Below are 25,786 nucleotides of genomic sequence, written 5' to 3'. Positions count from 1 at the left end.
CCTTGATTAGCTTCCGACACTTTGTGGATGATGTTCTAATAGTTTTTTAGCAGCGCGCAGATATATTCCTATTGTTGCGTCGGTTTGGGAATGTGAAAGAGGGAGAACTGAAACTCAGTCTTTGTCTGTGAAATACAAACTGGTGGTAGAAGTGATGGGGCCATTGTTCTTTAACCCTCTGCGCCGCAATTACCAAACCCCTTGAAATTACACTGATCAATCTGGGATCTAATATCCGAGGGCAGAGAGTTCATTTATCTCTCTCGCCCTCAGTTCCGTCTCACGTTTGAACCTCACGTGTTGTAATTCAGAGGGTGGACTGAAAACTGTTTGGCGAACACCTCGACTATTTGACGTGGCAGACCCCGGTAGTGGCCATTTAGACCCCAACTGCTCCCAGGGTCCATCATGTGATCATTTCCTGCCAGACATCAAGACGTTTTGTAACGCTGCACGCCATGAGGCCATCATTTCCTCCACACCGTCTTCCTCTTTTAAAGACTATAGTTTGACTTTTGCTCATGCTTGTTGGGTGTATGCATTGCACGGGTTGGGTGACAATTCTGTGTCAGTTTGGATGAGCATCATTTACTGTCTTTATATATTTATATATATATATATATATACACAATATATATTCATTTAATTTTTAAATGTAATAACTTGAATCAATTTCATTTTTGGCATTGTTATTTTGACGACATTTGGTGCTAATATTCATGATGTCACATAACTTTGGTGACCCCTTATGTTACAATATTTTGACCTTTTCCAAAATCTGTTCACATATACCTTTGCATTATGTGCATGTGTAAATAGGCTGTTTTGAGGAGAAACTATTAGTAATGACGATGTTATTCTTAGAATCTGGACATCTGGGCAATAAGTTTAACATGAAACCATATGATATAATCTCAATACAAGATCTAATGTGGATGTGACCATCGAATGTCTGGTGTACTTTGTTTTTGGTCTCAGTATCCACATTAAAAAAAATTTAAAAAACGTGGCTTGTTTGTTCCTCTAGAAAAAAATCACAGTAAATTTGACACGACATCCAAACAAACCCATGCATCTCTGCCAACAATTTCGGGCAATAAATAGAGTGTGAGCTGGCTTTTTTTAATCTTCAGATCATCAACATTCCTGAACACCGAACAGGCGACCTCGCCGCGTATAGGTGGTCTCGCCGTGACACGGTGGTCTTGTTTGTTTGTACGCAGGCAAGTTGGTTAGACAACTCCGGAGTGAGGTCGGAACTCAGTTTGGGTTCCAACTGGGGGAAGTACAGGAGAGGACAATGGCATGACTGTCTGTACACAATGTGTTTTGTGCGCGAGAGTGTGTTGTGAGTGTGCGGTCAGAAATCTCACAAATCCTGAGAAGAGTTGTCAGACTCACCAGATGTGGACTGTGGCTACAGTAAGCCTGGGCAGCATTCTCCTCTTCTTCCTCTTCCCGTCCGTTACGTTTGCACAATCACCCTCCATCATTTTTTCTTGATGGAGAACTATCTGTAAGCACTCGTTTTGACAGCCGGCCTCTTCATGTGGATATTAGATTGTACTGGAAGTGTGTTTAGCTTCTGTCTAAACGGCAGATATTAAAAAAAACAATGTGCTGTAAATATTCTCTCATCACGTACTATAATGCTCTGAGGATCTTGGTAAAGGTTGGGCTGTGTGTGTGTGTGTGTGTGTGTGTGTGTGTGTGTGTGTGTGTGTGTGTGCGTGCGTGCGTGCGTGCGTGCGTGCGTGTGTGTGTGTGTGCGTGTGTGCGTGTGTGTGTGTGTGTGTGTGTGTGCGTGTGCGTGTGTGCGTGTGTGTGTGTGTGCTCATGGGAGAATGAATTGACTCCGTTCAGATCGAGGGATCAGTCGACGCTGCCCAAAAGCGACTGAGAGGCCTAGAATTACACTATACTTATATTTAGACATTTGCAAACATAATAAACGGATATATCATTGTGCATTAGGTTGGATCAACTCAAATAGCTGCATATATTCCGGTGACAGTTTAAAGTTCCTGCTGCTGTTATGTGTCGACACACTCCTCCAATGAGTTGGCTCTGATTCTGTATTGACATATTGGGACGTATATATCTCTTTTCCTGCGCTGTGTGTGTGTCAGAGTGCTGATAATCGGGACAATTTGTGACGATGTTCGTCCCAAGTTGTGTTGGAATGTCCTTTTTTTTTTTTTTACAAATGACAATATCGTGGTTGACAACAGGATCCCGACGAAGTTGCTGCGGGTGACATCATTGTGTTATTCTGCAGCTCACGTGACGCTCATTGTTCACCAGCCGTCTGCCGCCAACAAGACCGCCCCGCTCGCCGCTTCTGTGCTGGAACAACCGCTCGCATTCTTCATGAGCTAAACATCCTTCATGCCTCCTCATCAACTGCGTTTGGCATCGGGAGAACGGATAATTGTTTTCTTTGCCGTGACACCACCAGTCATGTGGACTGACTCACGGCGGTGAAGCGTCGGCTGCAGAAAAAAAGCTCCTTGTGCTTTTGTAAATCACATTACATGTTTACCTACTTGGTGCGGACGGAGAAAGGACATTTGCTTTTGGGGGGGAAAAAAACCCCCACTTTTCCTACAGAGGTGGAAAATACACAACACCTTGGTGCCAAGTCCTGCAGATTTTGTATTGTTCTTTGGATGTGAGAAAACCACAATTAAAGTTATTGTAGGAAACGGGGAGAAGTCATGGTGATAAGCAATATGTTTTCTAACTGTGTATTTTGTAATTCTGCCGCGATGAGAACAGAACCATCGAGAGAAGGACAACGGACTGCAAGTGCAGTTTAAATTATAGAAATAGAGAAAACTGCCCAAGAACCCATGGGACATGAAAGAAAGAGGGGATCATTTGGATGTTAATGAACCTTGTTCGTGGAGAAAGGGCAGACACGTCAAGGTCAAAGACTCTCAAATGTACACATGGTATGAATTTCCTGCCATGTGATAACAGAAAGTATTTTCCTTCGTAAAACATTTTTTAAGTGGTTTATTAAAAACATGGTATAAATAAAAATGACACTTGTGTTACATAGAAGGCTACATCGTTCATATCAGACTAGGATACACTGGATACACACTTCTCTTCAGCACAAAATGATTCAATAACACACACGTTTACAGTGGTTTCATGTTACAGCAATTTCTCCTCTCCCACAGCAGAAGAGAACAGTACCTTTCATTTACAGTAGATCAATAATTAGCGTCAAACAACCAATGCATACACTAGACACAAGTTGAACCGGATTCTCGATGTTAGAAAATAAATACAAATACGGACGCTGGTTTAATTCAAAGAAATTCTCAGTTTTTACACAAGACACTGTCAAATTGTTCTGTTGACAGATATTCGGCGCCTCGCCTCAAGAAAGTCATTCTTCCCAAGATTGTTTTAGAGTGAGTAGCTCACCCATTGTGTGAAGTTCAACAGGAGGACATGTTAATAGATTACAGAATAAACCTATTGCTAGAATTTTCTCTGAGGTGAGGGGGGGTAGAACATAGAGTAGATTCTTGCCATTTTAGTGCCTTGATATTCCATTATTGGGAATATGAAAATACTGCATAGTAAAATTATATAAATATATATATATATATATGATTAATAGTTTCAACCAGTGATTTGACTAGGGCTGTGAAGAAAAAAAAAAAGAGTTTTTACAGTGGTACAAAATCATTTCAATACACAACCACGGTGAAAAGCATCTGTGACAAAACGGTCAATTTCATAATTTTCTATTCGGTTAAAACGAAGAGACCTGTTATCGACGATACATGCAACCCTTGATTAAAAGGTGACATGAAGTAAATGACTGTTAACAAAATACCTGAGTTTACGAAAAGTCGCTATACTATAATTATCTATAATACATAACGGCAATATAAAATCTGCACAATCGATTGAGATGCTTAGACAGTTTCTTTTGTACCAGTGTCAGTCGACAAATATTCACAGTTTCGAGCTGTTGGCGTCAGCTGCCGCTCGGATGACCACGACCCATAACGGGAGGGACTTCAACGTGTATGAGGACCGGACTACGACGTGAGTGATTAAATTAAGCACCGAACATAATTTACCACGTTGACGACTGCTTTGCAAATGCTCAACTGGCCAAAGTCTGTCCGACCAGCTGAACAAACAGCAGTGGCTGGTATCGGATTGTGCAACGCAGAGAGAACTCAAAGCAAATCCCAACTCTGATTAATGTATTGCAAAGGATTTTGGCCAAAGTGGTTTTCCCCGTTATCTATCTTAAAAGCTTAAAGCATAAATCAATTTTTGGCCACTGGGGGCAGAATAATTCAAAAAGAAGGGAACAGACACACATTGTAGTTTAAAAAGTTGTTGCTTATATCGTTAAATAATAAATGAGTATCATTATTATCCAATGCGAGCTTTGTTTCTGACCATATGGTGAACTTTTTGCTCTGGTTTAGCCTCCACCAACTCAAATACATGTTTTGACTTTCTTCCTTAGCTTGGTGGTAACTTTGAGTTGGGTGCTAATTATGAGTTTGCGACCAAGAGTTAAACCGTATGAGTTCGATGCAGTATTAATACAAAAAATATTGATTGATGCAGCTTGAAGTTAAGAGCCTGCAACAGGTAACAATTCATCAGAGCCTCATTTAAAGGGGCAGTAAGGAATTCTGGAGAAAGCTTGTTTCTCTCCTTGTAGAATTTACTGGTCCGGCCAGGCCGCGAGTCCGACGCACTGACCACTAGGCCAAAGCCTCGAGTTGCAGCGCCACCCGCCAGCACTTAAGGTGTCGACGAGTGATTTTTACAAACTGCGCTCGGAGTGTTGTGTGGTGCGGTCCGCACCATTTTTGGGTTGTCGATTTATGGAGGCTGGGCCGAAACACCCAGATTTTTTCATGCCGCACACAAATAAGCGTCAGTGAAGAAATATTCGCAGATTCTTACAAAACGTGCTTTGCCTTAGAATCGCCTGCTGCCCCTTTAAATACACAACCACATTTCAATCTGTTATAAAAAAAAAACTGTAACGGTATTCTCGAAAATATATAGCCAGAAGTTGGTTTGTGGAATTTCATCATACCCAGTACTGATTCTTCTGAAGAGTCGGAGTGGCGGTTCTAATCACTTGGGAAGAGGCCGCAGGGGAAACGTTGCTCCAAGAACTCACGAACATGTTCGAATCAATGGTGCTGTAACCTGAGCCGTGATTTGACACCAGTAGTCGTTCCAGAGCGGGGCTGCCCGGGCAGTTGGGGTTCAACGGCGTGACAGTCACCGTGGGAACTGTTGTGCTCCTCTGGGCTTGACCTTGGTAGGACTCGCTGCCCGGGAGCCCAGAGGAAGGTGGCTCTTTCGCCGCCGCCGTGTTCTGCTTCCTTCGCCTGTGATGTCGAAGAAAGAGCACGAGGACCACAAAGATGACTACAAGCAGCAGCAGGGCCAGCAGCGGTAAGATCACCAGGAGCGGATTGGAGGTTTTCTGTGGGTAGGACTCGACGCGAACGGGAGTGTTCCTGAAGGGGAAATCCTCTGTTGCGCGTGTCGTTTTGCCAAGAGTTGTACCGAAAATGCTCGTTCTGTTCGAGTTCCCCCAGCGGTTGCGTCCCTTGAACGTCTGCTGGTTTTTGCTCGGCCGCTGGGTGGAGAGGAAAGCTGTAGACGGGACCGGTGAAGCGGTTCCATTTCTTGAAGTCTGGATCGGTGTCTGAGGAACAGATGATGTGGTCGGGACGGGAGTTTTTGTGGTTGGAAAAAGTGCTGGATCATACGGCACCACTGTAAAGTGGAACTCCCCTTTAGCAGGTTGGACGTTATCAGCTTTCAGCAGAAACACCAGTGAGTCGTTCAGCTCTTGAACTCCGGTCATGTTGGCGTGCAGCTCCAAGGCTACCTCCTGCTGCATCACTTCCTGAAAGGTGAAGGACTCAGCTTGTGCGGCTTTCTTGGACATTTTGGGTTTTGTTCGAACCACTTTGCCGTACTTAGGATGGGAGATAATTTGGAAGACAGGGTCACTGTTACTGATATTAGCCAGTTCAGAAGCGTCCAGAAAACTGGTGCTGAGTTTGACAGCAATTCCACTTGGAATCCTCAAACCCTTGCCGACCCGGATCAGGGGCCTGACACTTATGTTGAGCACTCGGCCGGTCAGATTGGCTTCTGAAGTGAAGGCGGTGAACTCAAAGCTGTCTTCTGTAGAGGAGAGAGAGACCATGTGGTAGGACAACCGTCCAGCCGCTAGATCGTCCTGTTCAAACTGTGTAACCTCTCGGCTGTCCTTCAGGAGTTTGCCAACGTTCGGGGGCCTTGTTATCAGGTAGTGAATGGTGATGTTTTTCCCATTGGTAACTGCAGCGAGGTTGTCCCGGGTCAGGGACACCGAAGACTCGCCCTGCTCCAGTGTCAATCCAGTGTCGTTGACCAGAGAAATGGTGATTTCTGTCACTTCCAGGTTAAAGAGTTTATATATCGGTTTATGATGCCCATCTGTGACACTGAAGTAGAACACCCCCGAGACGGAGCTCCCATCGTGGACGAAAAAGACGCTTCTGTTATTGATCTGGGCTTGGGTGAAGGCCACGATGGACTCATTCAAACTTCCCCTGAGAGCTAGGTAACCGTTGTTTGGCTTGCTAATCACAGAAAACTTAATGTCATCAGGAGGATTGTCCAAGTCTTCGACTCTGAGATTCTCCGGCCCGAGGGCTGCCGCATCTCCTTGTACCACCACCAGACTCGGCGCTTTGGTTTTCAGCAAAGGTGGCTGATCGTTCACAGGCGTGACCGTGATGTTGAAGCGCTCCTCAACAACATCAGGGTCATCTTCGGGGCGCTGCGCCGTTTTGCCCTTGGGATTTAGCCACGCGCTGAAGACAAAGGAGTCGCGGGTTGTCTCCGAGTTGTCGTGCTTGTAGGCGATACCGTACTTGTTGACGATGAACTGGGAGAAGTTGGGTTTCTCCCCGGTGAGGTTTCTCTCGCCCACCACGATGACGCCGTGCTGAGGCAGAGAGGTCACCTGAAACCAGACCTCGAAGGAGCTCCTCTGAGGCGTCGGCAGCTTGGACATCAGGTTGGTAGCGTCCAGATAAGACTCATCGATGGTGACGCTGTCTCCTTCTGTTACCTCAGCCCCTACCCCCCATGGAAATATAAAGTCAATCACAAATGATTATACTGTTAAACATCTTTTAGTAAAGAAATCAACATAAACTGGAGAATGGGGCCATACAGAAAAGCGACCAGAGTAGACTCTTGTTCATACCTGTGTTCGCGAGCAGGACTGTGTTGTGTTCAGGTCCAGTATTCTCATAGGAAATGTCTATTCTGAAGGTCTGGCTGTCAAGAGACACAGGCGGTGATGCCACGGAGAAGGTCATCGAGTCCATGGCTTCCCAGCCCACTGACTCAATTGGGGTTTGGATGTATGCAACCTCTTTCCTGTCCACCTGAGGCACAGAAACAGACATGATCCAAAGGGTGGACACGTCAACAGCTGCCGATCAGCCGTTCCTAAAGTTAATTTGTAGTTTAATCAACTAAACTGTATGAACTGCTCAGGGGCCTCATTAATTCTGAAAGGCATGACTACAGAATATACATTTCCTCATTAATTCAGATCTGCTGCGCTCAGCAGTAAATACAGTTCACAAAACATCATAGATTTTAACTGTCAGAAATAGCTGCTTACATAAAAGCCTTAAATGTACCACTCGGCTCTCGAAGCACAAAGTCAATTTCCTGGATGAAAATCTATTATTCAATTTATTATTCATACGGTGGAAATCTGGCAACTTTCCACAAGAACGGAGAAGGCTTGGCGTCGAATCTTTACTCTGGTTCACATCCCATTGTACATTATTTTGAAAATATACTGAGAGAAAAAGTGCTGACACCTCCAGCCCGTCACTCACCATGTCTTGTGTGAAAGTGGAGATGTCTACAGTGGAATTATCCGGCTGCCTCGTCACCAGTCGGCCCAGTTTCGGATGCCGAATCACACTGAAAGTGATGACGCGGCTGGAGGTGTTGCCGACGTCATTGGTCACCGCTTCTAAATCCTCGTTCGTGATTAGTGCAGAAGAGCCTGAGGGAAAGACGTGACACTTAATCAAGAAAAATGACTGATCAGGTTGTCTTGGATTCGAACATCTGTCGAGGGGAAACTGTTTTTCCAGTCCGATGTAGCTGCTTCAAATGTAGGACGTTCTTTCCCCCCTCTGGAGACGTTTCACATCTTTTTTGACTCGAAAATATGCAAAGCAATGTCTGGAATAGATGAGATGAGAGTCCTTTGATGTGTCAAATTAAAGATGCACTGCAGACGTGGCACACTTCTTCTTTTTTTTTACAGCGCTGTCCGACTGTAAGTGTGGGGTGTTACATAAAGTCCACACAAGAAATTAAAAATGGATGAGCTCCTCGCAGGGCGCAGAAGTCGTCCACTCGGGGGGGAAACACAAGGAGAATCATCTTCGGTGCACGATGACTCACTACTGAGGATTTCTTTTCTTTGTGAGATAAACTGCATAGATTACCATAGCCACAGCTGCCACTGTGGAGATTGTGAGAAAACGAAATGATAAAATGATGGAAGGCGAAGATGGAGGGAAAGAGTGGTGGAGGCACAGTGAGTCACTTCTCATGAGCACTCCCAGACTTGTCAGACGTCTCTCAGGGGAAATTTTCCCCTGAGAGAAAGAGGGAGAAACTGGCTTTTTTTCTGTCTCTTTACAATTTAATTATTACATAAAAAAATCATGCGCTAAATCTGTCGGACAAGGGTTTGGGTAATTTGGCTGTGATGCGACCAATGAGCCCAGTTCCAGAACACATGTGCAGCAAAAGAGATGGACAGAGCTGGTCCCCGGTCCACCCATACGGCAAAATATAAAAATGCTGCCCTCTGGTAAGTAGCTGATGATCCAGTCTCTCCTCAGATTACTACATAAGCACCTGTAATTCATAAAGTAGATAACAAAATAACTATTAACTTTCTCGACTGCATCGAGCCCATTCAAACTTGCTCCCCCCGATTTCCTAATACACATTTTCAGAAACTATTTGAAATGTTCTATTTATACGATGGCTTGGTGGAATACTTTGTTATTATTTACGGAGATGTGCGTCCATATTGCCCAGTTTGCCTTTGTTCTACCGGTGAGGAGTGCCATCACACACAGATATCGACTGGACTGGCCCCCGCAGATGTTGCCGCAGGAAAGTTTTCATATGGTTTGCATGCAAAACCGTGAAGGCAGCTGAGGAAAAGAATGGAACGCACGCACACACTGAGCCCACATGAATATTTTGGGTCATTAACTGTCTGTTTACCTTGTCAAATGGCCCAGAGTAAGTTCTACATCTAGAGTAGTCTGTTCTCAGGCCACTTGGAACAACTAGGCAGACTTTTACACTTCCACGTGACTGAGCACTGCCATGTATAAACCACTTAGTCTGCAGCATAACACTGTCCTTATATTCATATTGTGGCCATTTAACAGTTACCATACAGTGTGTTAAATTATCAGTTTTGTGCACTCGAGAAGAACTTCAAAGAAGGCCGACGGCGGGTTTTCTTAATGTGGCACATGCAACCGTTCAGCGAGAAGTTTTACAGAAAGCAGCCAGACATTTGTCGAAGGTCTTGCAGGGGAAGAGGGTAAAACACTCCCAAACTCCCCTCTACAGAGTGAAAGTGTCTGGTGCCACCCCCTCGCCTCATCCAAACCCTCAGTTAAAGCCAGCACCCCCTCCCCACCCTGCCTGCCACTAAGCATGAGCAGGGGCTGCCTCAGACTCAGACAGACAGTGGCAGAGCTTCTTCAAGTGCACACTCACCCTGTGGCTGGGAACTCAGCAGAGCATGCCAGTTGGCAATTCGCTGCCCTCACAATATCCTGCCATCCCAACTCACAAACCAGACCGCTGGAAATCCCAGTAAAAATCTCAGATGTGTTTGCAGACACAGACGGCGGCAGACGGACTATTTTTAGCTCCTGAACAGTCGAGCTAGGGTACTCTGGTATATCGGCACGTCACCAGTCTGGTATTTGGGTAATGTGATGGACATGGACGTTGGAAAAGTGCTGATTTATTTAACCGGAGGAATTTTCGGTGCAGAGGAAGAACATACCACCAGAATATAAATTTCACAAAATACAATAATTTAGGGGGCCAAGGTGGAGCAGTGGAGCCCTCGGTAGTATTCCGCAACCCTCAAAGGATCAGTGGTATAGATAAATGGATGAATTTATTTATGACCGAAAAAGAAACTTCGAAGGAAAAAAAAATGTACATTGCGAGAAATATAGAGGCTTATCAGGATTTACCGGGAAACACCTTCAGTGGACGGTTCTTCTCTAAACTGAGGAGTAGGGCTCTGGCGGTGATGCTGAAGATCTGCCTGGGGGTGAAGTTCACACCGTCGTTGACTTGGAAGTTGAATCCTCCAGACATGGCACCTGGAAATGACAAGACACCGAAAAAAGAAAAATAAGATTAAACCATCAAACAGTCGATAAAATCTCTCTAATGGGAAAAAGTTGCTTGATCCTGTTTGTGGCAGTGAATAAAGAAAACGACATCTTATCGAAGTGAGTCACTTTGTTCTTGGCTGAAGCAGATTTACAGATCAGCTCCATCAGATTTTTTTCGGAATATACGGGGGGGAAAAAAAGTAAGTGATCATATATATATATATATATATATATATATATATATATATTCACTGAGGAACTAGTCAATTAACATCAATAGTCTATACTTCTCAACACAGTGTGGAGCGAGTTCCTTTCACACTATTATTACAACCATTCCTGGTGGGACAAGTAGAGGCAAAGAAAACCGTAGATACAAATCAGAGGAGGCGGAAGAAACCTGATCTGAGACCGATACGACCGATCTTATCCACCACTTTCAAGTATCATCACCTGCAACTTGGCCAACCAGTCTGTCTTAACCAGCGCTGGCTGGAAAAAGGAAGAAAAAGAAATTCTAAATCAATTTCATTTGAATTTTAATGATCTAATATGAATTCATAATGTAGGAGGTGAAGTACAGTAGGGTGGGATTACCACGATTCATAGGAAACCGTTCAACGAGACATCACTCAGATGCACAATCTGCTAAAACACCTGTACTGAAACAATTTCTCTCCATTGATTCTGTGTATTCAAATGAATAACCGAGCCTGTGGCAACTTCGCCCCATGTAACTGTCAACGGATCAGCGGTAGAGAAAATGGAAGGATGGGTTTTGGATCATAAAAAAAAACAAAGCCTCAGTTTTCTTCCTCAGTTTCCGCAGCTGGAAAGGAAACGCACACATTACCCTTGTGCACAAACAGCAGCTGTCCCTGGTCTACGTGTGTCTGCGTGAAGTTCAGCACCGGCCTCGCGGGGGCGCTCTTCAGGGCCAGGTGTCCGTTGCTCGGTGGCGTCACCATGAAGTGAAGCTCCTCCGGGGGCGTGTCCCGGTCCAGCGCCCTCAGATCCTCGGGCCCGATCTCCGTCACCGAGGACACCCACACCTGGACACACGACGGACAACGTCGGGGAGAACGTGAACGCGGCACATGGGAGCGGAGGTGTTTGGTCCGACACAGCTCGCGATGAGGGTGATAACAGCAACATGGGATTCTGACATTTATTATGATGGTTGGGATGAAACGCTGTCTAAAGACTTTACATGGCCACAATTCAAGAAGCCTCGGGTACTTTTTCTCTGCACAGATATAAGACCATTAAAAAGGGAAGCAGAACACATACAAGACCAATGGAAAGAGACGATGTGTCCTTGTCATTAATCACCACGCGCTGTTTCACGTGTTTTTTCTCTCTCTCTCTCTTATTCTGCCCCCTCTTCCTACATTCCTTCTGAAATTTTCCGCCGCTCATCATCCGCCGAAGCAGAACTGCTGGAAAACTCCCCTCCGAGGCGCCCGAAGACGGCGAGACAACGACAACCTGTGTCACTCTGAGCATCACTGGAGTCGCATTCAACGGCGTAATGAACAGATGAAGGGCATGGCGGCACTAAATATAGCCACGCAGGAGCGTAAACCCAGTTGGGAGTGCAGCGTGTGGGTGAGACTCAGTTCACATTTAAAAGCTCTGAGCGGATCACGAAGCAACGGAAGGGGGGAACTCATAGACGCGCGGGTCCAAAAACTATTAAGTGATGACTAAGGATTTCTTTTTCTAAAGAACTAAACAGGAAGAGCAAGAGCTCATCAAACAAGGCTGTTGTAATGTCAGATACGTGCAGGTACGGCTTTCACTCTTGTGGAGGCTCCTGCTGAATGTTCACATCCTCCAATTTAGCAATGAAAAAAAAAAGAAAAAAAAGATGATTTCCAGAGTGAGATGAGTCAGAGTACAGAGGAGCACAGTGAACACCCGGGGCACTGCGGGGGAGTCCAGGGCATCCCGCTGGACGCCAGCCATCGGCGGCCCCTCCACAGCGCTTCAACCCGCGTACACTTGCGGTGTGCGGATCCTGCTCTGCGGGGAGAGACAAGGCGCTTCTGGCCCCCGGCGGAGGTCCTGGGGGTCTAAAGTTTCTCTCTCTACAGACAAATACAACAACGTGTAGTAATCTGGAGTCGGAGCAAATCAGAAAAAAAGAAAAAGCGGCGCCGGTTGGAGTTCTTGGTAAAGGAGCATTTTCTCACGGACCACAGTCGTGAATGACCGTTTCCTGCTAGAGCAGCTTTTAGCGGGTCACGTACTGAGAGCGCAATGTGCCGAAAGATAAGGGGCATTTTACGCAGAAGGTGTAATCACAGTAAGGCCGCACTGATCACACGCTGGCGAACGAGCAAGTGTTTTCACTGGCCACTTCTCACTGCTGCTCTCTGAAAGTTACTGCGAGAAAGGTCTCGTGTCACAGAACTGAACTTTTGGCGGGCGAAGGGAAGTGAGTGCAACAGCAAAAACACAAACTGCAGGACTGTATAACCTACGAATATCTGAGGGTGTTTTTTCCATATTTTTTTTACCTTTTAAAACTAATAAACACTAAAAGTTTTAATGGCCCAGAAATTCACCTTAAAAAAAGGACTAAATCACTGACTGGCAGTGAGCTGGTCCCTCAGCCGCTTCAAAGTGGTATTTACTGGAACAGAAGCGCGGGGTGCCTTTTCAATTAGCACCTGTAAACCACACCCCCTGTCCCACAGCGTCTCTCTCCGTGTGAGTACACTTGCCACCCGTGGGTGTGTGTGTGTGTGTGTGTGTGTGTGTGTGCGTGTGCAGGCATGCGTGTTCCCCCCGAGGGAAATGACTACACTTCCGATAAGCCCTGATTCAACAGGAAGTCACAGCAGTCTCAGGGTGACCCCCCCCCCCCCCCCCTTCAGATTGAAAGAGAAGACACATGAGATCAATTTGCACAAACAGCCGCTCGGAGGGAAAATCGATGCCTCAGAAACAACAAGGTGCCCGTCGGTCCGGTTTAACAACAGTCACTGGCTTTGATCCACTTTTATTGAATTCCCGGGAAGCGTGAACCCCGACTGTTCTGATGTTTGTTTTGCTGAGGTGTCCAGTAAGCTTGGTTTTTCCCTGGAACAAAATAATGATGACAATAATGAAATGTCGTCTGTCCCTGCCGTTTGTCAGAAGGTCATGAAACACTTTGACTTCTCTCCTCACAGGAAAACAGAAACAATGGTTTGTCTGTTTCAGTTGCAACAGTATCGATAAATAGATCTAGATAAATAACTCCAGTTGCTTGTCGGCATAATGTTTAAAAAAATGTTCAACTCGTTTCTTTTGTATGCACTGTTTCGTTTTGCTTCATTTTTGTTTTTTTATACAGAAAATGAATCATTTGCATTGGCACTGAGATTCACTGAGAGGGTTGTCCGAGCGTAGATTCAGCAGTTGCCAAGCTTATATAACACATAACAATAATCCCCGTGGCGCACTGATGAATAAAACATCTGAGGAGTCCTTTTCAGAAAAAAAAATATTGATTCAGAAAACTTTCAAAAAGCTGTTTTAAAACTAACTTTCTAATAAATTGTTTGAGGTAAAATATGTAACTTTTGTAGTGAGAAAACCTGTGAATCTCTCAAACTCCTCCACGGTCTGATCCGCAACATGATGTGCAGGAGCAGAGCGCCACCTTGTGGACACTGACAATCCACTTCCCTCTGAAAATCCTGACCTTCTGCCCATCATCCAGGGAAACATGTTATAGTGACTCATCATCACATTTGTATTCAACGGATCGTCACTAGGTGCAGACCTCTTTCGTCTTCCCCGGTGTGTCGGATTAAAACTACTTGCTGACGTTTTCTTCAGAGCGGTTAATGTCCGAAGTCGCTCGTCTCTAAATCTCCAGGATTCCAGAGGAATTCGAGGCATTTGGGGCAAAGCCACACACAATGGAGGCTTACACTTCGGCCACTCGTTCCAGCTGGACCTCTCTCAACTCCAGCCACAAAAGCTGACTGAGTACAAGAGCACAACAAGTCTTTTTTATGTTCTAATTTACACGTAATGTTTATGAAATGCATGTAAGTTAATGCATTTTTGGGATAAGGAGATAGTGCGGAGCTTTGTGACGCAGTGGAAACGGGATACGACTGAGGCCATGAAGTCACAGACATGTTTGCTATTTCCAGGCCATGCCGCCATGCCACTCAACGCTGTGATGCTCTGGAATGGAATTTAATTCAAGCAACTGTGTTAATGCCGAGGAGGGGGGGGGGGGGTTATCTCACGTTTGATTAAAAACTGTTTTGTATTCATGAGCAACCTTGGAGATCCTCTCCAATCAACCCAGACTAAAAATGCGGAGAAGCAGCTCCTCGTCTGATTCGCTTAAAGCAGCGCTGCTTTGCAACTGAGCCAGCAAACGGCAGTGGCATATTCTAATACTGCAAGAATTTTCTTGGACCCTCCTTCCAAATAGCAGACATAGTTTCCCTCACGCAGCCAGCCCAGCCATGGCAACTTTGCAACACTGCCCGCATGAAAATCATCTGACAGGAAGCTATGGTGCCAGACCTGCTGGTAAAAAACATGTCAGGAGTGTAAATATAGAGCGGCGCAGACTCACCCTGAGGACCCTGTTGGCGGTAATAACAGGAGGCTCGTCGTTGACAGCTGTAACCTGGATGTACACCGTCTGGGCCGCACTCTGCTTCCTCAGCCCCGAGTCGTTGGCCACCACGGTGAAGTTGTCGGATACGGTTTCGCTGCCGTCGTGCACGTAGTAAATGAATTCATGCTCCACCTGGTGTAGAGATCACGGGGATCATTAGGGAGAACCTGAAAGGAAAGCTGCAAAGATCCCCCCCCCCCCCCCAAAAAAAGTACAGCAGCACAAAACACTGTAATATTCTGTGACAGCGAGGTCACTGTGCTCATGCTCATTCATGTCATGGACACTATGACATGACACGACAAGACATGCACATAAGGACAGAAATGCATTCTTGCGTTGTCAAATTTGAGGAATTCATTAAGGGCATAACCGTGACATGAAAAAAGAGAATCTGGCTGGTTTAGGGGGAAATGGAAGGGGGGAAGGGAGTCAAACATATTTATTTATTTTAATTTAATTAAGGATGATTTTATGGTTTCAAACGTGCCTAGATTAGAATGATTTTTTTTTTCCCAATGTGGAAAAACGGCAAATGATATCACGAAAAATATAGAGAACATGATGCTCTGTTCGGTCAAACTTGTTATCAGCCATTATAAAATAAACACACGTGTGTATGAGTGTGTGTGTATAAATATTTAATCAAGAATGCATTTGAGGTTGCAAGTCCAAAATGTTTATGATAAAACATATTAACCCCCCCCCCCCCCCCCCCCCCGATATGACCTCTGTGTCTTCAATTAGTTTTAGCCATTAAAACTATTACTGCCACACTACATCTAATTATGTATCCATTAACCTCAACTTCCCATCTGTTGCTATTTTTCCCAAAGCGACCGTATCTCACCTGCCTCCTGGTGAAAGAGGTGATTGACACGCCGGGATGTCGAGAGTGTTCAACGTGACCGCGCTGCGGCGGCTCCGACAAACTGTACAGGAAGTTGATTCCGGAGAAGTGTCGATTGGTGACTTTGAGCACGTCCTGCGTCAGCGCCTTGGAGGCGCCCTCGTTCAGCGTTATATTTGACACCTGAAGTGGGATGAGGCGTGGGATGATGTCAACGGACATCCGAATGTCGCCGACGTCCGTGACCCCGTTGGTGGCGTCGAGGATGAAGGTGTCGTTGACTTTGTTGGGCTCTACCTGCACGTACTGGATGTTCCCACTGTTAACGTCCTCTTGGCTAAATGTCTTGACAGGGGAATGTTTGGTTCCGACGTAGCGATTCTCCGCTTCGACGAAACGCCTGAGAAAGCCGTACGAGGGGGCTACCCTGGCGGTGAATACAATCTCAGATGGCATGTTGTCCTCGTGAGTGACCTGCAAGGATCAGAAAACATAGTGGGTGGTTACAGTTGAAATGTTCCACGTGTCAACAAAGTTTAGTTTTCTCTTTGGTCAAAATGTAACTCGACATCATTGTAAAAGGGGAAAAAAAAACACTGGTCAACATTCAGTTTTTATCTTTTCAGCAGCCTTAGAAACCAGGAAAGTAAAAATAAATATTTTATTGTTATATGTCTGCCAAACACTTGTTTTGACTTCTGTTATCATAACTATAAAAGGATGCATGCATTGCATTATAATATTAGAATATTCATTTCAGGAAAGGAAGTCATTAGCCTGAAGAGTTTCTAATGAATATTGAATAATATTATGATTATAATTATTCCTATTAACACCATTCTGTGTGTAAATGAGAGGATTATTATGACCCAATTGTCAAAATAAATATGAAACAGAATTTGAACCTTTATATTAAGGCTACAGAAAAATGGTCTAGTTGTAACGCTACTGCAATTATACACAAAATTGAAAAAATATATAATTAAATGAACTAAAAATAAAAATTGCATGAGCATTGCTACAAATTCTCAAGCTTTCTCTGTCTCTCAAACAAACTCTTTGAAACTCACCTCGAGCTTAGTTTGGTCGATCTTCACTGGTTTCCCCTCTTCCACCAGTAAGGTGTTGTGATGCAACACGATGGGCGGCCTCTGGTGACTTTCCAGGTAAACTTTCACGTTGATCTTGGCCGCAAGCTGGAAACCTTTAGCTTTCACCGTTAAGTTGAAATAGTCTGCCAGGTGTTTGCTGTCATCGTGCCGATAGGAGATCAGACCATCCTTTAAGTCGGACTGTGTGAACGACTCCACCTTTGTTTCGTTGCGGTAAAGTCCTCCATACTTGGCGCCTTCATCCAGGTTGAAAGTCACCTCTTCGTCACCTCGGATGTCAAGATTTGAGATGACGCTGAAGTTGCTGGTGGAGAAGGTCACCGATTGGCCCTTCTGCACCAGCAAGCCGGTGTTGTTGCCAACCTTCAGGAAAGGGTCTTGGGCACTGATGTCTAGAAGGCTGGACACAAAATGTTTTCCGTCCGAGACGAATAGCACAAACCTTCCAGCGCTCACACCTTTGTGGATGAACAACACTCGCTTCTCTTCCAGATCCTTCTGTCGAAACTGGAACAGCCGATGAGTAGTGTCATTAACCAGAACCAGGTCTCCCATCGGGATTCCACGGCGGGTGTAAGTCAACAGACCGTCATCGTAATCAGAGTCTGCATCGCGATACCGCAAATCCTCTGAAGTGAGTAACCGTTGTCCGTCTCTCACTACATTGAAAACCTTATCGATGACACGTACTGGCTTTTGGTCGTTGACTAGATGAATGGATATGTTGAACGTTCCTTCTTTGGAGCCAATTTCATCCTCTGGGATGTGAGATTTGAACCCTTGGCTGGTGGAGGCTATGAAACTGAACTCATCTTGAGTGGATTCGCTGTCATCGTGAATATACATTATCCGTTCATCTTTTATATCCTGGTTACTAAAGGTTAAGATGTTATTGTAGCTAGCGTTGGAATTCGACTGACTAATGCGGGCTAGTTTTCCATGTCTGGGGCTGCTTATGACTGTGTAGTACAACTCCTTTGTGCTCAAAGTCTCTGCAAACAGAGCCTCTTTCTTGATAAGTTTACTTTCTCCCTCCTGAAGTAAGAGTCCGTCGTTTCTCATAAACACGCTGTTGACATCGGCTTTTATGGAAAACTGGAAATCATAGTTTTGAGACTGAGCGTGTTTGGAAACCAGTTGAAATTTGAACCTGTCACTTGTATCTTCGTAAGGCCTGTCAACTAGCTCGTAGTGTACTTTTAGATCCGTTACATCTTTTTGGCTAAAAGTTGAGTTCTTCTTCAAGACTGTGGTGTCGAGCAGGAGTTTCCCTTTCTTCGGTGTGGTGAGAACCCGGAAATAAAGGTCCTCCTCTGAGAGGGCCACGCCCTCGGCTGTGGCAAAAATATGCTCAGAGTCCAGTGTCACTTTTCTAACTTTATCCAAGTCAATCATAATATTCCTCGCCAGGTGGTACTTCACCCACTTCACAGTTATTGAGAAGAGTAACTCAGTGGCTGCCTTTGTAGCCATATTAACTTTGCACTTAAAGTAATCGGTGGCGTTTGATGTCTGGATGTCTTGATAAGTGCTAACATACCTCAAGCGCTCTTTTTCTAGAAGCCTTTGGGAAAATGAGTCGGTGGGCCTCCATTCACCGCTTGAGTGAAGCCTCTGGAGTTCTCCGTACTGAGGGGGTTCAATGATATCATACCGGACGTCAACAATTTGTTTGACAGCGTTGGTTTGCACAGCCAGCTGCTTTGAACCAATAATTGCCGTCTCTCCTTGAATTATCTCAAGGCCTGTGTTGTTGGCAATCTTATACTCCAGCGCTACGGCCATGACCCTCAGAACTACAGTGTTGCTGACCTTTTCCCCGTCGCCAACTCTAAGAACTATCCTTGAGTTTCTAACCCCTGTGTGAACATAATAAACCCTCAGTTCCTCCAGGTCTAAATATGAGAACGAGGTCACTGCTTTGCCAGGGTTGTTTTCAATTTCCAAATACCCTGCATCAGCGTTCATGTTCCCAAGTACAGAGAAGACCAGGTCGGTGTGGCTGCTGTCAATGTCTGTGGCCTTCAGAACGTCCGTGGTGAGGCGTTTCTTTGAGTTTTCCAACAGGACAAAGAGATTTCCTTCAGGGAGACTCAGTTCAGGCGCATCGTTAGTGGGTGTCACGGTAATATTGTATGGGTACAATTTGTGGCCCTTCAGATAATCAGGAACTTGCTTTCTGCTGCTAGAATAAACAGAAAACATGAAGAAGTCATCCGGTTCTTCTGAGCCTCCATGGATATACATCACTCGTCCGTGCCAAAGGTCCAACATGCTGAACGTGTTCCCCTCTTGGTCCTGATCGACATCGAGCCTTATCTGACCCCGAATAGGTTGCTCCCGAATTCGGAACACAATCTGAGACTGTCGAATGCCTAGCTTCTTGAAGTCCAAGAGAACCTTGATGTGTTTGGCTTCAAGAGACGCCCTGCCACCTTCCTGCACCACAAGGTTTTTAAGCTGCAAAAAATTCGAGCCATGTCGTCTGTCCAAGCCCCTTGCGAGGGTTGACATGTGAAATGACGGTGTTGGTGTCACCAAGTGAAAAAAGGGTCCAGGAGCACTCGTTGGACTCATCGTGGTTGATGGTTCTGGTTCTTTCTCCGGCTCACAGCCGACAGAGATATCCTTGGTGACTACGGCACTAGAAAGACCTATCTTTACGCCATTGACTTCAATGTTCTTTAAACATCCTTTGAAGGAACCTCCTCTGACACGCTTTCCAGAAACGGAGACAAGCCCCATCTTTCTGACTTCTGATCTGGCGCCGTCATCTATACCTCCAACGAAAAGATAACCTTTGAGCTGAAGCCCTTTTGAACGGGAGCTGATGCTGCTTTTCACCATCTCTCCATCAACAGTTAGCTCGAGGCTTTTGGATCTGAACTGCAACTTGATTGAATGCCACTTCCTGTCATTGATGAACGTGAGGGAACGAAGCTCCGTTTTGGCTCCAGCTTTCCCAACAATGGCCACTGGCAGACCCTCCTGAATCTCCAGAGCCACAAAGTACCCCTCTCTGGCTGAACTGTATAACACAATTCCCTCTTTGGCTGAGGTGTGCACGACACACTCGAATGCCGCTTCCTGTTGGGCGTTCCAGGTTGGAAGAGAAATGTAAGCCCTGGAGCTAAAGAAACTGATGGGGTCATCCTCCGTTGCAAAGAATTGGGGACTGCAGCCTAAAGACACCTCATGGACATTTTTGAATCCAGTATATGGCCTCAGTGATGATAACAAGTCGTGTTCGTTGAAGACTACGTCATCCATGCAACCTCGGAAACCAATCGGGTCTCTGGGGATATAAAGTCTGTCCAGGCCCCCGGAGCCACCAACGTAGAGACCATCCAAGATGTGGAGATGATGATGGGAACCTGGCATCTTTCCACTCGTGTGAGAGTTCTTGTCGACTGTCAGAGTGACGTTGCGCTGCACATGGCGGACCTCCACAGAGTGCCAGGCCAGGTCGTTGAGCTGGGTGCCTTGGTCTGACTGCAACACTTGCTCCCCATATTCGAGGTCCAGTGTCAGCTAAGATAAGAAACAAAACAACTGAATCACAAAATATATTATATACTGTATATATATTATTATTATTATTATTATTATATATAATATTATAGGAATAAACAGGCATATGTAAATACTGATCTAAGCAGCAATTCAAAATAAATTGAGGTTTATTTTTGGAATAATACCTACATCTTTCAAGTTTTGCCCGACACTAAATGTGATTGTTGTTAATGTCAGCCATGCTGGTGGTCTGGCTCTTGGAAGAGGTAGTTTGGTCCACACCTAAAATACTACTGGGTGGATTACCATGGCCTTTGATAACTTTCCTTCTTGTTTTTTTAGTCAAATGTCTCAACAATTGTATAGATTGCTATCCTGTTGCCCAGAAGAAGCATTTTAATTAAGGTCAAATCACTGCTGTGCCTGTGGTATATATTACAAACCTTCTCTTTCTTCCATGGCTCTCTTGTTTAAACATGCACATACAAGACGCAATTGTTTAGTATGATGACAAAGACAACATAGTTAAGAATAATACTTAAATAACGTGAAAGTATCAGATGAGATAATAAAATAACCTGTAATTTTACATCTTATATGAATTAAGTGATGAACTATAGACAGCATCACACCTGGAATGTGCAGGATTTAAACACGTCACCTGTTGTTAGAACACTGATCTTTGTCTGTTATCTAAAGCAGGAAGAGGACTATTATCTCTTTGCCTTCAGCTATGTCTATCGAGCATCATGTCACCATCTCAGACTAAGGCTGCATTCAAATGACATGCTTGTCAAGGCTTGCTGCTGCCGAGTCCCTTCTATTCATTCGCGAGGGTTTCCAGGGAGCAACGCTCATGTCTGGCTCACATGGAATGAGACCCCGAGCCCGAGGGAAACTTGTGTGGGGGGAACAAAAAAAAATGTATTTGGTGACCTGTGACAGTTTAAGGAACAGGGACGAGCATTTTCACTCCTCGTGCTCACTGAAGTACGACAACGCAACGCAGTCGTCAGTATGATTAATTCACGGTTGTCTTAACACGAATGCAAACATAGTCACAAGGACATCTTACCCTGTATCTTATCACTGTGTCTTCATATCAAAAAAGGCTTCGTACAATACACCTGAGCATTCTGTATGCTGATTGAGCTTGGCAGGGCTGCTTTCAGGAGGCTTTAGAAGCATTCTTGAAGGGACAAATTTTATTTCACCTTTAAATCCTCCCAGCGAGGCTTGTGTTGTGGGCTAAATATAGTGCCTCTTCACATGGGACACAAATGTGTCCTAAATCTTAACTGTTCCCACGGTAAATGGAAATGTTTTTTCTTCACAAATTTCTTTTCAAACATCCATGAAATGTGTTTTGTATCCAGATTTATATCTGGATATGATTTTAAGATGAGTATATTTACACATTGAGGTGCGTTTTTGTGATCGGTCGATTATTATTTCGGTCGAAATATTTTGGCCAATTGGAACATAATCCATTGTAATTCATCCTCAACGTTCCAGATTTCTGGATTTATTAGTAGAACCTTCAAAAATAAGGAGGTACAGTCTTACTGTGAGCTGCGCATTATCAAATACTCCTGGTCCCCCCAATTACACATGGGCATTCATTTTCATTTTGGACAGCTGGGGTGGGGGGGCAGATTATTAGGTTAAAGAAATGAATCAGATTTATTCAAATTCAATAGATAACACACCGCCGACTGTTTTCAATATTTCCTGGTTTCTGCTGTGACCAGAGGCGCCTGGTGCGGGGTTAACACTCAGCTCACACCATGCAGGCTTGTCCGCTTGTGTTACGGTGTTGAGAGACTGACACTGTCAGCCGAGATGGAACCATGGCTCACGGTGGTCCGGGTTTGTGTGTGTCTCACTGTGTGCGTGTGCGCGGTCAAGCGCATACATCTGCGCCTGTTGTACAGTGCGTGCGCTGACGTATTGCTGGAGCGCATATGCTCGTGTGCTGGGGCCATGGATGTACCCACCTGCAGGCGACCTGCGTGGAGCTCCAGTAGGAAGTGGTCTCTCTGGCCGGCAGCGAGAAACAGCAGGCCATTGGTGCTGGAGGTTCGGAAGCGAACGCGTAGCGTGTTATGGTCGGACGACTCCGTTGCCTTGAGCTGCACAAAGCCGTCGCCATAGAAGGAAGCTGTGGCAAGAGACAATAGAGAGGCAAGAGAGAGATTTTTAAAAGATAGAGAGAACTACACAGGGAATATGGATGGTCCGAAGTGGCGTTGTTCACAGTCTTCAGGAGGCTGTTAAAAACCAGTGCACCACAATCACTCACACTGAGCCGAGTATGAGGGAGATGTGGAAAAAGAAAGTAGAGGAACAGCGACTAAAGCAAACACAGAGCAAGTCGAGTCAAGCATTGTGGTCTTAATATAGCCAACATGTGACATTTAGATAGAAAAGCCAGGCTAATTATCATCCTGGTTGTTCTTTACAAGTGGAGCGGAGTGTGTGCAAGTGGGAATCTCTCACACACACACACACACAGAGCACACAGAGCACAAATTATACCTCACCCGATTCAAAGAATGCCTGTAAGATTCTTTGAATCTGCTCAGCGTTCGGCCTTTCCCGGTGGTCCAGTTCTGTTTGTACTTTATGCGCTCCACCATAATGATTTACATGCATGCAAGTGCGACACAGGAGTATAATTATGAGTTTCTTCAAAGCTCTACCTGCAGAATGCCTGTGCATTGCAGGTTTGTATGTCTCCGCTCGCTTGTAGCTTCGGGAGAAAGTTGCTCGTGGCCTGTCCGAACCGACAGGAGCGACACATCTGGATTTGGAAAGAGTTTCCGAAATTTAATGCCACAACAACAGTACCCGCACTGAGGCCGCGGATGTGGAGGCGGCTCGGAGGGAGTCGGACGTGTTTGGGCCTGCCCTGCCCTGACAGGAACCTTCAACCTGAACATGAAAGCCTCTGACGTCCCCACATTGTCTGTGGCCCCCGTGTTCCGCAGGCAGCTTCGGCCCGACGGAGCCAGCTGTTCCTTCGAGCTCACCTCCCTGCCATTTCGCATCACCCTGTAATCTGGGCTAACGTGCTCTGAAGCCTTCTCATCTGATCCTCCGTGGCCGGGCACCACCAGTTCAGTTTAATGAGCTCCCCGAGTCCCACGCATATTCAAAGGTTAACAAACATCCTTAGCCGCCGCGAAGAAACGTGCCCATGTCCATGTTTGAATTTATTCGGAGTCGATGATGACCCGAGGGCAAGAGCAGCTAATGGGCCACGGTGACTCACTGGTGAAGCTGGATAATGTGAGTTAATGCATTTGTTTTTACTATATACGGTAAAGGGTTAATGCACTAATGAGTCGTTCGCCCGATCAAATCCAATCTGAAAGGACCGCGTGTACAATTAAACCAGTAAAGCATGAAAATTAGCCCCTCAACTATCAATACACAGCCGCCAATCAACAGGGGCTGATTGAAGAGAGACAAATAAAACGATATAAATCAACCTATCTTTTTCTGAGTGTTTTCTAACAAACGCAGTCACCTGGAGAAGTGCATTTCCTTTATTCCTCCTGTTTGTCTCAATTAAATTAATCATAAGCCGTGATGTTTATGTGGCCTGTTAAATTCTCAAGTGCAGCTTGAAAATAAAGGAAAATAATTGGCCCACAGCATCCAGCGTTCCACTTATCCTCGCCCTGACCCCGAATCAGACGGACTGAATTCATTGTCCTTTCTCATTTATACGTCATGTTCATTCATCTGACTGGCTCTGTGCGCATAACGGGGGGGGGGGGGGGGGCATTTCCAAAAACTAGCCAAGAGGAAAGCGACGACATTTTCCCTTGAGCTCACAAGGATGGACAATGCACGCTCGATTGGATCGTCGTCACAGTGATGTTTGGCTAAAACGGAAAAGGGTCTTCCCCGTGACTTCCAGTCCCACAATGAAGGGAGTGAGGGAATTCTTGGAGAGCTTTAGGAAAGTGGCAGCAATGCAGCGGGACTGTGGCGGCGACAGGGAACATCTTTTATTTGTCTCATCTGCAGAAACACAGAAATGCTGCGCGCATGTAAATGAGAGAGCACAGTGAAAACACACACCCTCACATCAACATGCCTGTGTTCACCTGGGTGTTGCTGCAGAGAACAGCGGTTCGTCAGAAACGTCGTTCTGTAATCTACGAGTCAGCAGGGGGCTCTTTGGCCAGAAGTTCCTCCTTCAACTCAAATGGACTGCAAATGGACTGTACTTATATAGCGCTTTTCTAGTCATATAGACCACTCAAAGCGCTTTACAGGAAAGTCCCATTCACCGGTTCACACACATTCATACAGCGCTGCTATTTACCACGCATTTCTCTGTCACATTCATACACTGTCGGGAAGAGCCGTCAGAGGCAAGTTAGGGTTAAGTGTCTTGCCCAAGGACACGGCGGCATGTGTACTGGCGGAAGCTGGGATCGAACCGCCAAACGACTCTACGTCCTGAGCCACAGCCGCCCGATAACTTTACAAAGCCTGCGGTTCTTTTAGTGAACACCTTCACCGTTAATGTGAGGGGCACGACCAGGCCTCGTCACTTGTCACTGCCTGTGTGCTCAGGTTATACAACTAAACAAAGGAGATTCAACTTGACCCAAGTGTCTCTCTGGGTTTGTTATTTTTTTCTCGCTGGACTGCCGTGCCACTGAGCTGTGGCTGATGCATTATCAGAGCCCGGGACGGGGGATGTTTTGGCAGAGGCTCGTTTCGTAACGCGAAGGGAACACAAGAGGATGCATGCACACATCACATTCAGGATGTGATGCACTGACTGCAGTGGAGCAAACCGTCGGCCATATACAGCGTCGAAAGATTCAATGAATGTTATGGCGAGTGTGTGAGTCACACTTAAATCATTCCTGAAAATCCCCGGCGGGGAAACCGCCTGGAGGAACACTGAACACAGATGACACACACACACACACACACACACACACACACACACACACACATCCACAATCAAATCAAACAGACAGCCGATATAATGAAGGCTCACACAGATGTAAATAATGAACATATGAAAAAAAAAAAAACTGGGGGACAACAACAAGACATATTTTTCCCTTAGGTCCCACGGCACAGCGATTTCCTTGGATTCACTTGAGTGTGCTATTGTCACAGTCAGATGGTTCTTCCAGTGCAGTGGGCATCA

General features: G+C 45.5%; 1 protein-coding gene across 1 annotated transcript in view; it reads right to left on the bottom strand.

Moving 5' to 3' along the window:
- Positions 1 to 3,002: 3,002 nt before the first annotated feature.
- Positions 3,003 to 25,786, bottom strand: part of cspg4ba (chondroitin sulfate proteoglycan 4ba) — a 24,094-nt gene continuing 1,310 nt past the window's right edge. The window contains exons 2-10 of the mRNA XM_035641221.2: positions 22,599 to 22,762; positions 17,047 to 20,619; positions 15,977 to 16,450; positions 15,082 to 15,258; positions 11,344 to 11,542; positions 10,344 to 10,475; positions 7,926 to 8,098; positions 7,277 to 7,460; positions 3,003 to 7,146 (exon numbers count right to left, since the gene is read on the bottom strand). Coding sequence (XP_035497114.2) covers positions 5,087 to 7,146; positions 7,277 to 7,460; positions 7,926 to 8,098; positions 10,344 to 10,475; positions 11,344 to 11,542; positions 15,082 to 15,258; positions 15,977 to 16,450; positions 17,047 to 20,619; positions 22,599 to 22,762 — 7,136 coding nt within the window. The 3' untranslated portion in view covers positions 3,003 to 5,086. The remainder of the gene's footprint in view (positions 7,147 to 7,276; positions 7,461 to 7,925; positions 8,099 to 10,343; positions 10,476 to 11,343; positions 11,543 to 15,081; positions 15,259 to 15,976; positions 16,451 to 17,046; positions 20,620 to 22,598; positions 22,763 to 25,786) is intronic.

The sequence above is a fragment of the Scophthalmus maximus genome, chromosome 19 (genome assembly GCF_022379125.1).
Source record: "Scophthalmus maximus strain ysfricsl-2021 chromosome 19, ASM2237912v1, whole genome shotgun sequence".
Lineage (NCBI taxonomy): Eukaryota > Metazoa > Chordata > Actinopteri > Pleuronectiformes > Scophthalmidae > Scophthalmus > Scophthalmus maximus.
The sequence above is the reverse complement of the archived record's forward strand: the minus strand, read 5'-3'. Positions and strand labels throughout refer to the sequence as shown.